At 39.9% G+C, this 15,434-nt stretch overlaps 1 protein-coding gene across 2 annotated transcripts in view; it reads left to right on the top strand.

Moving 5' to 3' along the window:
* Positions 1–811: 811 nt before the first annotated feature.
* Positions 812–15,434, top strand: part of uxs1 (UDP-glucuronate decarboxylase 1) — a 75,471-nt gene continuing 60,848 nt past the window's right edge. For both annotated transcript variants that reach the window (XM_043691759.2, XM_043691758.2), the window contains exons 1-2: positions 812–939; positions 15,257–15,284. In XM_043691759.2, the coding sequence (XP_043547694.2) occupies positions 846–939; positions 15,257–15,284 (122 nt within the window). In that variant the 5' untranslated portion in view covers positions 812–845. The remainder of the gene's footprint in view (positions 940–15,256; positions 15,285–15,434) is intronic.

The following is a 15,434-nucleotide window of genomic DNA, read 5'->3' as shown; positions in this document are numbered from 1 at the left end:
GTTCCACAGGACTCTGATGTGCATCTTGGCTCATTTATGCCTGGTCTCTGATGATCTGGGCTATTATTTAGTTTTATTTCAGGAATGTAGCCATAATACAACTTTCTCCAACTTTGAGTTTATTCAAGGCATATCCAGTCCCTGCTGACTATCTTCAAAGGTAAAATCATGCACTTCCGTCTTCATAATGAGTCTTCCTCAGATCTCTAACAATTACACCACCCATGCATATAACTCCAGTACAAGTCATATCACCTTTTTATGTGCCCTATATTCAAAGCAACTGTCCTCAAATATAGTCATCGCAAAACTATAGATAACCATGAAAAATAACAGTATTATAGACCTCACCATTGTAAAAATATAAAAGAGTTAAGATAACTATATAAGAGAATTTGTGGTACAGATTGCCAGCAGAAGTGATGGAATAAAGTGCCATTGGAGTTTTTAAAAAATGAAGTTGATGGATGCTTGTCAAAAAAGAATTGTATGCATGATTTCAAGTGAAAAGTTTCAAATGAAATTCAGGGAAGTGGAAAGGTTTGCTTTATTAATATTATCTTCCCAAAAAAACAATAAGCACAAAAAAAGATTGTTTTACAACGTATTATAATGACATATCATAGCAATAAGAAACAAAACTTAACGCCCCTCGTTCACCATATAATTCTGTCATGTCCCCTTCAGACTATCCTTATTGAAGTAGGAGGACCAGATCTTGCGCTGGGAGGATCAAAGCTATCCCACAATGCCGTGATAACTTCGTGCGCTTGCGCGGTAATACCGGTCGGTTCACACATGCGCAGTAGATGCCCCATGAACCGACGTCGTCTGGGTAGCGGAGGATGGTAAAGAAGCGTCTGGCGGCTCTGTTCAGTCACATTAACCGAAGAATGATAAAGTTTTTGATTGCACTTGCACTGCTTGCATACGTAGCATGTGAGTACGTGATTGGTTTATTATACAGAAGACCCAGAATCCCTCAGAAAATAAATCAAGGGCTGATTCCGAAAGGATGGGGAAATAAGGCTGGAAAATAATGGGGGAGAATGGAGTGGAGAGAGTGGAAACTGGGCGGTCGTATGTGGAGGATTGAGGGGGGAGGGGTGGAGAATTGAAGGGGGCTAGAGAACTGGGAGTTGGAGAATAGAGGGCAAGGGGTCCTGGAGAATGTCGTGCAGAATGTAGAGGGGGACAGATGCTGGCGAAACAGAGATTTGGGACGAGGGTGTGTTGGAGACGACAGAGTGAGGGGACATGAGAATGTGTGTGATGAGCGAGGGTTGGTGGAGAATCCAGAGGATGATGGTTTGGGGGAATGGGGCATGGAGAGTGGGAGGGAGGCCGGGGTACTGCAGAAGATGAGAGTTTTGGAGACTAGCAGTGAGTTGTGACTGGAGAGGGGGTCATTGGAAGATTGGGGTATGGGCCATGGGAAAGTGGAGGAACATGGGAAATCAAAGGGTGGCAGTATTGGAAGAATAGAGGATGGATATCTGGTGAGTTAGAGAAGAGATAGATGATACTGGGTAGAGAATAGGATTAAGGCCTGAATACAGGTGGCGGTCTGCACTTTCATGGGTTGAGGACGTAGTCCAGGGAATAGGAATGGGATAGATCATAGTGGACAGAGAATAGAGGGCCAAGCATTGCAGGGCAGAGAGTGAACAGGGAGAAAGTACTTTAAGACCATAAGAGAGAGGAGGTGCAAGCCAACCAGCATATTGAGAAAGCTCTGCCATTTGTGAGATAATGGATGGTCTGATAATCCTCAACTCTGCTTTCCTGAATTACCCCTATAATCTTTGATTCTCTTACTAATTTAAAAATCAGTCTATCTCAGCATTGAAAATATTTAAATATCTAGTTCCAACAGTGGTCTTCAATTTAAAAAAAAATCCACAGACACTGTCCTTACAGGTGTCATTCCTCCACTTTCTGTCAGGTAGGTGACCCCTAACTCTGTTACATCCTGTGATACGTTTCACACCCAATGAATTCCCTCAGGATCTAAATGCTTTTAAATAAAGTCATCTCTCATTTTTCAAGCCCAAGCTACTTAACCTCCTCTAAGAACATTCCACCATCTCCGAAATCAACTTAATGAACCTTCTCTGGGCTGCTTCTCGTGTTTCCTTAGATAGGGAGACCAAAACCATTCATCGTATTCCAGATGTATTCTAACAAGTACTTTGCATATTTTAGCAAGACATTCCTGTTCTTATACTCTTCCCTATTAAATGAAGGCAAATGGTCCACTTGTCTTCCCTATTATCTGCTGAACTTGAATGATAGCTTTTCTGAATTTGTGCACGAGTGCTCCTACATTTGTCTGCTTCAGCTTTTTGAAATCTTTCTCCAGTTTGAATAATATTCAGCTCCTCTTCTTCCTGTCAAAGTGCATATCAACACATTTTCTAACACACTATTCCAGCTACCAGACTTTTGCCCAAGTACATAACCTGCCCATCTCCCTCTGTAGACTCATCGTGTCATACTCATCACCTGCTTTCCCACTTATTTTTGTGCCATCTACAAACTTTGCCAGAAGTACATTCATCTCTGTCATATAAGTCATTAATAATTGTGGCTCCATTACTGAATCCTGTACAAGTTCCCATCCTGAAAATACCTCTTGACCCCCATTTCTGTGCCTTCTAATATCAAATCCTCTACCTCTGCTAACACCATGGGTTCTTTTATTAAGTACCCTTTATGCATCACAAGTAGTTCTCCTATAATGCCGTTGTTGTGTTCCAGCGAAATCTTGCTTATGTTATGGATTAGGATAGACCACTTGAAACATTTTTGAGCAGGCAACCCAGACCATAACTTTGCAATTTGTTTTGGTAAGTGTACAGTGAGAATTACTCAGAATAAGCTAGCTAGATTGACTACTAGGTTTTAAAACAGAAATTTATTCACAATGAAACGCAAAGAACAGAATAAAAAACTCCTACAGAATTCAGTCTATCTAAACTAGACTTAATTATGCTGTTCCGAATATATACAACAGTCCCAATAAGCAAACCCCCTTAAAACACAGTTAAAAGTGGAATAGAAGATTACAGGTTGAAGTTAGAATGGCAGAAAGAGTGAGAGAGTTGCCACATATCTCAGTTGAACTCTTAACTAGTTCTGGATTGAACAGCTCAGCTAGAGAGCTGACCACCCCCCTTTCATTATACAGGTCACTTCTAAAACATGACCACTTTGGCTTGAAGTCTCTTCTGTTTACATAGATGCAAAAATGGCCTTTCAATATCTTTTGATCTCTGTACCAAACCAGTCTAATCTGACTAGGAGCTGGTTTATGACCCCTCTGGAAAAAAAAAACAAGGACATTCTTGAGAAAGGAACAACTTTTAGAAAAAAAGGACCACCTTTGTGACGCTTAATAGAAATAATGAGACCTATGGGAAAAGGGGGGTTAGGAGGCAGACCAGCAAAAAATATCACTCTGAATTGCTCAAAAATCACCCAAACGTCTAACACAAAGTATAGCACAGCCTGAGTGAAGGTTGAAATCATATTTATTAACAAATCAAAAGTAAATTTAATACAGTAACTCTCACAGAAAGCTGCTCTGTCTGCAGCTGACATTGGCTCATGCGCAGAACGGCACGAAGCCCGGCACACTCATTGTGCATGTTCAGAACAGCACGAAGCCTCATGCACTTGCAGAGTGGCATAAAGTCGAGCACTGATGTAGCGTATTCACAGACCGGTTCAGAGACTTCAGTGCGTGTGCAGAACAGCAAGAAAACCAGCATCGATATCTCACATGCGCAGGATGAAGTGTGCAAACCTATTCCCTTTGGAATCGCGCTATTGCCAATGGAGGCAAACATTCTCGAAAATACTGTCCCTTAATTCTTCAGCAATATTATAGCCAAATCGGGCTGCTGAAATGCACAGTATCCTAGAACTACCTGAACCTTACTGAGTGCATTTTGGTAATCCAAATATATTACATCTACTGGTTCCCATTTATCTTTCCCACTTGTTACCACCTCAAAGAATTCTGATACATTTGTCAGTTATGATGTCCCCATCATTAAACCATACTGACTCTGCATGATTTTATTATGGATACTATATTATCATGTTCTTCTATTGCATCCTTTATAATAGACTCTAACAGTTTCCCAGTAATAGGTGTTAAGCTGTTTTATGCTTTTCCTGTGGTTTTGTCTTCCTCCCTTTTGAACCAGGGTATTCATAGAATCCCTATAGTGCTGAAAGAGACCATTCGGTGTATTGAGACTGCACCAACCTGCTGAGGAGACTCATTCCCCCCCCCCGCCCCACCATTATCAAAGAATTATCAAAGAATTATCAACCTTTAGCCCCATTAGTTCCCCTAGTACTTATTCCTTTAGTGATATGTTTACTTCTGCCACCCCCCCGCCCCAGCTAATTGGTCATTTAGTATTTTTGAGATGCCATTAGTGTTCTCTGCCATGCAGATTAGTGCAAAGTAATTATTCAACTCCACTGGCATTTCCTAGTTGCTCTTTATTATTTCCCCAGCTTCTTTCTCTAAAGGGCCTATGTTCACTTTGGCCTCTTCATTGTAGCACTATTATAGAATTGAATAGGTGCATGTTTCCTACAGTTTCATAGCCATGATGATAGTCTAGACTTTCTGTAGATTGAATTGTGTATATTTGTAATGTCGGAGTTGAGATAGATGATTAATGGTTGGTTGTATTTATGCAATCAAAGTAATGTACACGAAGAACTTTTGAAATTTCCTTTTGTTATCTGTTCTATATAATATATAAACAAAAACAATACTGAACCCATATAGATGTAATTGTTCCATTACAGCTATTTTAATTTGGGATTTATTTCTGAGACAAGTACATGCAATATGTATATTGGCATTTATTGTCACAATCCACATAAACAAAGAACTGTGGGGGCTGAAGATCTGAAACAAAAACAGATTGCTGGAGAAACTCGGCAGGTGTGTAAGCGTCTGTGGAGAGAAAGCAGAGTTAACGCTTAGAGGGTCACTGTATTCAAAATCCTAACTCTGCTTTTTCTCCACAGGTGCTGCCAGACCTGTGGAGTTTCACCGCCAATCTCCAACTTTTTATTTTTGTGTAGTGCCTCTAATGTAAAGAAATGTGCCAGGGCATTTCACAGTGTTATACAATGTGAATTACAAATGGAAATATTAAATCCGATAATCCAAAGTTTGGTCAAAGTGTGGGTTTTCAGGAGTGCTTTAAAAGAGGGAGGGAAGCTAGAAAGGCAGGGCAGTACGAGGAGAAAATTTCAGACTTGAGTCTTGGGGATCTGAGTGAATGGCAGCCAATTATGGAGCAATTATAATTAGGATGCAAAGGAAGGCAGAATTAGAGGAGTGCAAATTTCTTGGAGTGTTGTTGAATTTAAGGAGATTATAAAGTAAGGGTGGAGCAAAGTAAAGCCATACATTTGAAAACAAGGATGAAAACGATAACTCAAGGTGTAGTTTGTTATTGAAATTATTGTCTTATGAAGATTTCTGAATTTTATTGTATAATATCTAGCTCAAAAATATGCTGCTGTGTTTTCTATGACAAGTTAAAGGTTTTTTTGCATCCATGCATATATTTGGGAGCTTAATGGATATTCATTTAGATTAGAATGATTCCTTATTCTAGTCTTATATCCGTTTGAGAATGTTCCAGGACAGAAGCAGCTCATTCAACAGCTGTTTGAAAGAACTATCCAATGAAGTTGTACTCCTTTTCTTATTATCTTGGTTTGTTTCTAGCACTTTTCCACTTCCATGAGATACTGTTGATGCTGTGGTTCTGTTCGCCAAGCTGGAAGTTTTTGTTGCAAACGTTTCGTCCCCTGTCTAGGTGACATCCTCAGTGCTTGGGAGCCTCCTGTGAAGCGCTTCTGTGGTGTGTCTCCGGCATTTATAGTGGCCTGTCCCTGCCGCTTCCGGTTGTCAGTTTCAGCTGTCCGCTGTAGTGGCCGGTATATTGGGTCCAGGTCGATGTGTTTGTTGATGGAGTTTGTGGATGAGTGCCATGCTTCTAGGAATTCCCTGGCTGTTCTTTGTTTGGCTTGCCCTATAATAGTAGTGTTGTCCCAGTCGAATTCATGTTGCTTGTTGTCTGCGTGTGTGGCTACTAGGGATAGCTGGTCGTGTCGTTTCGTGGCTAGTTGATGTTCGTGGATATGGATCGTTAGCTGTCTTCCTGTTTGTCTTATATAGTGTTTGTGCAATCCTTGCATGGGATTTTGTACACTACATTAGTTTTGCTCATGCTGGGTATCGGGTTCTTCGTTCTGGTGAGTTGTCTGAGTGTGGCTGTTGGTTTGTGTGCCGTTATAAGTCCTAGTGGTCGCAGTAGTCTGGCTGTCAGTTCAGAAATGTTCTTGATGTATGGTAGTGTGGCTAGTCCTTTGGGTTGCGGCATGTCCTCGTTCCGTTGTCTTTCCCTTAGGCATCTGTTGATGAAATTGCGAGGAAGAACTACAGCAGAAACTGAAACACCTGATCAGCGAATCCAGACACTCTATACAATCAACACAGGAATTCTTGGACATCATCAGAAATATACACATAGACAAGGAAGAAACCATGGTCTCATTCGACGTAACGGCACTGTTCACCTCTATTGACAAAGCCCTAGCCAGAGAAACAATAGCCAACCTGCTGAACAGACACAACAGACAACAGGATGTTGAACCCATCAACAAAGATGGCATACTCAAACTACTGGACTTGTGCCTCACAACACACTTCACATTCAACAACCAAATATACGAACAAATCAACGGAACACCCATGGGCTCACCGATCTCAGGACTCATAGCAGAAGCGGTAATGCAAAGATTATAACAAACAGTCTTACCACAAATTCAACCCAAACTCTGGGTCAGATACGTTGATGACACCTTCGTAATCATTAAAAACACGGAAATAGAGAAAACACACTGGATCATCAACTCCACACTCACAGGAATCCGATTCACGAGAGAGGAAGAAAAGGACAACCAACTCCCATTCCTCGACGTGATGGTACAGAGAACACCAAACAGAGAATTCACCACAAAGGTACACAGGAAAGCCACACACACAGACCAAGTCCTGAACTATGAAAGCAACCACCTCAATACACACAAACGAAGTTGCATCAAGACACTATTCAAAAGGGCCACAACACACTGCAACACACCAGAACTGCAAAAAGTGGAAGAGGAACACCTGTACAAGGTATTCGCCAAAAACGGATATCCTCGCAATTTCATCAACAGATGCCTAAGGGAAAGACAACAGAACGAGGACATGCCGCAACCCAAAGGACTAGCCACACTACCATACATCAAGAACATCTGTGAACTGACAGCCAGACTACTGCGACCACTAGGACTTATAACAGCACACAAACCAACAGCCACACTCAGACAACAACTCACCAGAACGAAGGACCCGATACCCAGCATGAGCAAAACTAATATAGTGTACAAAATCCCATGCAAGGACTGCACAAAACACTATATAGGACAAACAGGAAGACAGCTGACGATCCGCATCCACGAACATCAACTAGCCACGAAACGACACGACCAGCCATCTCTAGTAGCCACACACGCAGACAACAAGCAACATGAATTCGACTGGGACAACACTACTATTATAGGGCAAGCCAAACAAAGAACAGCCAGGGAATTCCTAGAAGCATGGCACTCATCCACAAACTCCATCAACAAACACATCGACCTGGACCCAATATACCGGACAGCTGAAACTGCCAACCGGAAGCTGCAGGGACAGGCCACTATAAATGCCGGAGGAAACACCACAGAAGCGCTTCACAGGAGGCTCCCAAGCACTGAGGATGTCACCTAGACAGGGGACGAAACGTTTGCAACAAAAACTTCCAGCTCGGCGAACAGAACCACAGCAACGAGCACCCGAGCTACAAATCTTCTCACAAACTTTGAATACTGTTGATGCTTTACCACTTCTGTATGTTTCCAGTGGATTCCAGATCATCACAAGTTGTTAAATTTAAAACCTTTTCCATACTTCCTCTGGTTCTTTTACTAATTTTATTTTTCACCTTTTCTGTCTGGAAGCTGAGCAGTTTTTAAAAATATTCCTTTCCTTTATGAAAGAGGCAATGGGATTTCCATCAGATCATAAGACATGAGCCGAATGGCCTACTTCTCCTATTGAGCATGCTCCACCGTTCAGGGAGATCGTGGTTGATCTGATGATCCTGAGCTTCAGTTTTCTGTCTTTGCCCATGGCCTTTGATTCTCTCACAGATTAAAACTATGTCTCAATTTTGAATATCCTTAAGGGTGCAACCTCTATAGTGTTCTGTGGTACAGAGGTCATATTCATTATTTGCTGTAAGAAGAAATTTCTTCTCATCTCTGTTTTAACTGGGTGACCTCTTTGAGATTATGCCCTCTAGTTCTTGACTCACCCACAAGAGGAGTCAACCTCTGTGTCTATCAAGTCAAATGTCACAGAATCACAGAAGTGTACTGGCACAGAAAGATGCCATTTGACCCATTGTGTCTGTACCAGATCTTCAGACAAGCATCAGAACTTAGTACCATTCTCCTTCATTTTCCCAATATCCTTGCAGTGGGTAATTACTTACAAGAAGCGACATTCTCTTGAATGCCTCAATTTAATCTGCTTCCAGTACATTTCCATCCAGGGCAGTCTATACCCAAATTGTTCATTGCATGGAAACATATTTTTTCTCACCTCATGTTTACTTCTTTCACAAATCACTTTTTAAATTATAACTAAAATATTGTAATAGCTTTCCTAATTACTTGTTGTGCCTTGTGACAATGCTGTGGCTTTAAAAGGGGTATTTTGTCATAGTTTCTTTCAGAGAGAGATTTGGGGAAAGGTGAAGGGCAGTCTGCAAACATAAACAGCTGTTGAACTGTGGTTTTTTTGTAAAAGTTGGAACAACAGATGCAGCCTCAATGGGTGTGATCAAGCTCCCACCCACAGAACCAGAAAGTTTAGGTTTAGTGTTCAGCAGTTGCTGTTGGGATCTTGAAGTGAAAGCTATTTATCCCTCTCTTAATTAGAGCCAAAAGCTGGGGATTCTCTTCTTACACTGCTGGATTGCATGTGAGGCAAAACTTGTTTTCTGAATTTGCTTTTTGCCAAGGGTGTTGAATTGAATTAGCTTTATTATCACATGTACTCAAATGAGTACAGTGAAAAGTTTATAAGATGCCACTTAAAACACCATCTTATGTGCAAGGTACCTAGGAACAGCTTCTTAAGTTACAACATTAGTTACAGTGTAACAATGTTACCAACACATAGTGTCATCTTAGGGACAGAGTACGTAGGTACAATCCTTAGTTACTGAATAGAAAAATGAAGAAAAGAAGTTACAGCTATACACACTATAACCATAGGTCAGAAAAACATGAAGTTAAAAAGACAAACATCACAGTTTCTCTCCAACGGCTGTCTGCAGCAGACCAGCACAGGGGACCTCCACATGGTCTGATTGCTGGCTGCTGCCGATCCTGCTTCGGAGACAAGGAATCAGAAGGTAGGGTGTCCAAGGCTAAAAGAATGGAGGAAAAGAGGGAAAAGAAAGGAACAGGCAGAACGGATGTGCTCTGGCTGGAGTGTCTTACTCCACCACCAACTTACCTGTCCATTTGAGATATTACTATATTGGAACAGTTAATTAGTGATAGTTATTGTATCTGTTATTCTTTAAGTTTTTCAATATAGTTAAGATATTCGAAGTTCTTTCTTCTTTTGTATTTTAACAATAATGTTTGAATAAATTGTGTTTTGCTTAACATTGAGTAGTTTGATCAATCACATTGTATTTGGAACTCAGCACCTGACATTTACCTGTAAAATAAGAAAATATTAGGGTCAGGGCTACCTTCTTAACATATTTTGAGGGGATCTGGTCCAGTCCATAACAACCTGCAAATTAACCCTTTGTGATTCACACATCAGGGCACTTGCATCTCTCTGCATTTGAAATCTGCAATCTTTCGCCATTTAGATAATATACTTGTTTTATATTCTTTCTGGCAAAATGGATGTTTCAGCATTTTCCCATGTTATATTCCCTTTGCTGCTTCTTTGCCCATCCTTTGAACCTGTCTATATCATTTTCTGGCATTGGATCTTCACAACTTACATTCCTACTTATCTTGGTCATTGCCAAATTAGGTAATCAAACCTTCTGTTCCCTTAGGTAAAAACAATGACTGCAGATGCTGGAAACCAGAGTTTAGATTTGAGTGGTGCTGGAAAAGCACAGCAGTTCAGGCAGCATCCGAGGAGCAGTTAGCTTCTGTTCCCTTATTTATATTAATTGTTACCTGCACTGATCTCTGTGGCACACCACTCATCATAGACTGTTAACTTGAAACAAACCTATTTATGCCTACTGTTGCTTCCTATTAGCCAGTCAATCATCCCTCAATGCACATATGCTGCCCCTCACACTGTGAACTTATTTCCTCAATAACCTTTGATGTGATTATTTAAGTTTCCAGAAGGCATTTGATAAGTTCAGAATATCCATTAGTTTCCCATTCATCTACGTGTTTCCTCAGAGAAATCTGAGATTGGTATCATGAACCAAATTCTCTGTTATAACGTTAATAATGTCTTCTAAAGTTACTCTGTGACAATGATAAGCTGATTGGCCTATTCTTTTCTGCCTTTTTTGTCCCAAGTTACAATCATTATTGAGTAGGAGAATGGGACTAGCTCGGTAGCTCTCTGGGTCGAATGGCTTGCTTCTGTACTGTAAAATTGTGATCATCTGCCAATCTAATTGGGCCATCCTGAATGAAGGGAGTTTTGGAAAATTAAAATAAATGTATCAACTGTCTCACCAGCCCCTCTTTTTAAAGATCCTCGTATTACCTAGAAACTTGTCATCCCACATCTCCCAAAGTTTGCTCAGTACTACTACTCAGGTTATTGCGATTTTCCTGAGTTCTCCATCTTTTCCATTTTCTGATTTATTATTGCTTCTGGATATCAATTGTCGATGCAAAATACCTGTTCAATTCATCTGCCATTTTCTTATTTTCAATTATTAATTTTCTAGCCTCAATTTCTTTAGGAGTAATGCTCACTCTTAACTTTTTTTTTGCCAATATTTATGGAAGCTCTTTCTATCTGTCTTTATATTTCTGAATATCTCTCTTTTGCACACCAGTTTTACTTTGCTTATTTGTTTTTGGCCATTATTTTTTATATGTTGTCCTGCCACCTATGTTTGCACAATTATATGCTTTGTCTTTTAAGTTTGATCTAACTCTTAATATTCCCAATTAACCACAGATGGTGATCTATCCCTTGGGATGTTTCTTGCTCTTTGTAATGTATATATAGAACCGTAGAAATGTTAGCACAGAAGGGGGTTATTTGACCCATTAAGAAGGGCTTATGCCCGAAACGTCGATTCTCCTGTTCCCTGGATGCTGCCTGACCTGCTGCGCTTCTCCAGCAACACATTTTCAACCCCATTCTATCCACACCAACCCAAAGACACCCAGGTACCCTTTTTAATTCCATCATCTTGCACTTGGCCTAATGCCCTGCAGCTTACAGCATTTCAGACACCGATACAAGTACTTTTTAGGTCTCTGCCTTTACCAGCCCCTCCCCTCTACATTTTAAAAAAAAGTTTTCCTCACGTCCTTTCTAATTCTTCTTTCGCTTAGCTTGGATCTATGACCCCTGCTATTTGATATATTCTGAAATACTCCATTAAATATCTGCCACGACATCTCTATTAATCTATACTTTACCTCATTTGCCAATTCACTTTAGCCATCCCTGCTTTCATGTCCTTATAATTGGTTTTATTTACATTTAAAACAATAGTCTCTAACCTACTCCTCTATCTCTCCAACTGAATGTATAATTCAATTATATGGTCATTGCTACTGACTCCGATGTCATTCACTAATCCTATGTAACCGCACACGAGCAAATCTTTTGTAACCTGCTGTGTGATTGGTTCCAGCGCATGCTGTTCTGAGAAACTATCCTGAAAACATTGTCGGAATTCTTCATCTAGGCTACATTTGCCCATCTGATTTTTAATGTCTATATTTAGATGAAAATGACCCATGATTATCAACATTGCCTTTCTGATGAGCTCTCATTATACACCAGCTGACCGTATAGTTTCTGTTCGTGGCCTATACACCACTCCTATAGGGACTTCTTACCTTTGTAATTGCTTATTTCAACCTAAACTGTTTCCCCATCTTGGTTTCTTGAACTTAAGTCATCCTCACTTGTGCTAATATCATAATTAACCAACAAAGCCACCCCTCAACCTATTCCTAGTTTCCTGTCTATCCAAAATGTCCCATAGCCTTCAAAGTTCAAGTCCCAATCCATGTCATCCTGTATCATGTCTGTAATGGCTACCAGATTGTTCTTATTGTTATGCCTCACTGAAATAGTTTATTGGAAATCAAGCCCTGCTTTTCTCAGGGTCATCACAAAAATTAAAAACTTCATCGAAGTCTGCAAAATTCTCCAAGCACCTGATTTTCAAATGCAGGTTGATAGAACACATGGACCGGGTTTCTTTATCTAACAAGATTACGATTTATTACAGGTAAATAGATTCTAGCTATAGCTAAAATAATTATGAACAGTCAACATGTACCTAATTAAAATTCTAGCTCCCTTATAAGCATCCCCTTACACACAGACAGACACAGCTAGGGAAAAATGTGTATTATGAAGAGAGAGAAAACTGGGAAAGTAGTTCAGTGATCTCTATTCACAGGATTTGCTAAGTTCATTCTTGTGCCGATCACATTGTTGCTTCTCGGTCTTTCTTTCATGTGGTTCCAGGAGGTACAGGATGACTGGTTCAAAATTATAAAATGTCTATGCCTTATTAAAAGTTATGGCTTACAGCAACTACTGAAGGAACTTTTTTTTTAAAATAGGCAAAGTGTAGCTTTTACTGAAGGGAACAGAGAGCTCCCAAGTTTGGGAAATTTGATGGCTTCTCCTAATTCTGTTCACAGCCCCAAGCTGCTAGGCTACCAGAAAACCGATCAGAGATTTTGGGAGGCAGAAGGCCTTCATTATTGCTCTGTGGACTAGTGTCCAATTTTCATTCAGTTACTTGTTGTCAGCAGAATCTCCATTTGTGTACACACTTAACTCCAGCTCATCTGCACCTTCTCTTATTCCGTTTTTCCAGGAAGGTGCAGTATGTTGCAAGATTGAATAGGCTAGGGTTATTTGCCTTAGAACAGAGAATGTTGAGAGATAATTTAATCAAGTTGTACAAAATAATGAGGACTTGAGAGAGATGGATTAGAGCAGACATGATAGAAAGCGTTTTTCACTCAAAGGGGTAGAGTGTGCCTGGAAGTCACTGCCCTGTTTGATGTTGAAACCCCCAACTCATGTAAAAAGGACTTGAATCTGCACCTGAAGTGCTGTAACCTGCAGGTTGATAAGAGGGATTAAATGGTTGGCAATTTATTCAGCTGGTGCAAAGAGGATCTTTCTATGCTGTAACCTATGATTCTCACCAATACATTTCATGTGAGCATATTTAAACGTCTGTAGAAAATTGGCTGCCCATCATCACAGCTCAGTGTGATGCCTTTTCTCATGACAATGTAATGAATATGGTCAGCAATATAAAGCATTGGAACCCTTTGAGATCAGTAGTCAGGTTAAACAGTTGTGTTCTGGCACTTTATGGCATATCATTTTTTTTAACAGTACAGACAAGCTTGCTGTAGTGTTTAGATCTTCTTTAGTGACTGTTTTCCTTCAAGTACAATCTAGTATTCCAAAACTCAAGGTTGCATTAATTTCTCCAACTGTTTATTACTGTCAATGATCTTCCCTGCCTTTGTTTTCAATGATGCCATTTTATTTTGCTGTTCAAGCTGTCCATTTTTTGATCTCTTCTTACTATGCCATGGGCATCAGTATATACTGGTGGAGTTGTAACCAGTGGTCATTGGCATACTGCCAAGCAGTCTGAAGGAGTTGGCAGTGAGTAACTGTTAATGCATTCTGTGTCTTATGGATCGCTTTCATACTTAATGAGTGGACTGCTTGATCACACAGACAGGTTCCATCACTGCTGTTAGCAGTGAACCAGCCACCAAGTTTGTGTTTGTTTCCCTTCCTTATGCTGAGAATGCAGTTTTCCAGTTGGTATCTTGAACATCATTGATCAGAGGGAGAGACGGAGACCTTACTGCTACTTGAGACTTTGACTCACTGGGTTTGTGAAATAGAAACCCGGTCCAGAAAAAGTTGCAAGGCAGTCATCAATTAGCTTTTGGCTCTTCCAAAGACAGGATTTCCAGCAATTAAAGGTAATAAACCTCATCTCACAAATCCTTTAAACTTTTCTTCTGTATCTTGGGTTCAAAAGCGTGGAAGCGTTCAGGCTACAGTTGATATTTTTGGAAATAAATGTATGTTCAATATATGCATTTTCTATTTGAACAACAACAATATGGCTTCTATAAGCTATTACCAAAATGTCATGTCCCAGCTTCTGTTCTTAGTTCTATGGGCAGCATGGTGACATAAAACTCTGGTTCAATTCCAGCCTTGGGTGACTGTGTGGAGTTAGCGTATTATCCCTGTGTTTGTGTGGTTTTTGTCTAGTTTACTCCCACAGTCCAAACCTAACACGGGCTTGGTGGATTAGCCACAGTAAACTATTATCTTGTATATGAAGAATTATATTTTCTTCTGTACATCTCAACCTCTTAATGTAAAGTGGTTTGTATAAAGCCAATAAATTACGGATCATATCCACCCAAATGTCTTAAGTTTTGTTAAAGAAATTCTTGCGCAGTTGGGTTATAAACCTAACTTAAAAGGTGATTCAAAATCTAAATATAGTTCTTTCTTACAATATTTAAGTTTTTTTGTTTTAGTTGTACCATTTGCCGTAGAGTACAATTGATTCTTGCAGGAGCTGACAATGTGGATTCAGTAGAGAGATGAGACATGCTCTATAGTCCAGTAGGTCATTTTATCTAATACAATTCCCTTCATTTATCACGGCCTTGAATTATCAGCTCCACCATCAAAGGCCTGGTTGTCAAATAACAAATAAAAAAATCAGTTACACATTTAAATTGCTGGATCAGTGCACCTGGAGATTTCTAAAATGTAAACTATCAAAAGCAAGATTTGAAATATGATTTATATGCATTACTATTACTGAAATATGTATTTTGTTTCTTTTTACAGCTGTTTGGGGAAATTTTGTCAGTATGAGGTAATGTATAACTTGCATGTTTTTCCTACTAATTTGTGAACACTTCTGTCTCTTATAAGAAATGTAGCAACCACTAGATATTCAAACTTATGCTTAACATGAAATATTTGCTAAGTTTGAAATGAAATGGTGGATCTTATTGTGCTTTCC

This window comes from Chiloscyllium plagiosum, unplaced genomic scaffold (genome assembly GCF_037043375.1).
Source record: "Chiloscyllium plagiosum isolate Xiang-an unplaced genomic scaffold, Cpla_swu_hap1 HiC_scaffold_6, whole genome shotgun sequence".
NCBI classification, from domain to species: domain Eukaryota; kingdom Metazoa; phylum Chordata; class Chondrichthyes; order Orectolobiformes; family Hemiscylliidae; genus Chiloscyllium; species Chiloscyllium plagiosum.
This window is presented reverse-complemented; position numbering and strand designations above follow the sequence as displayed.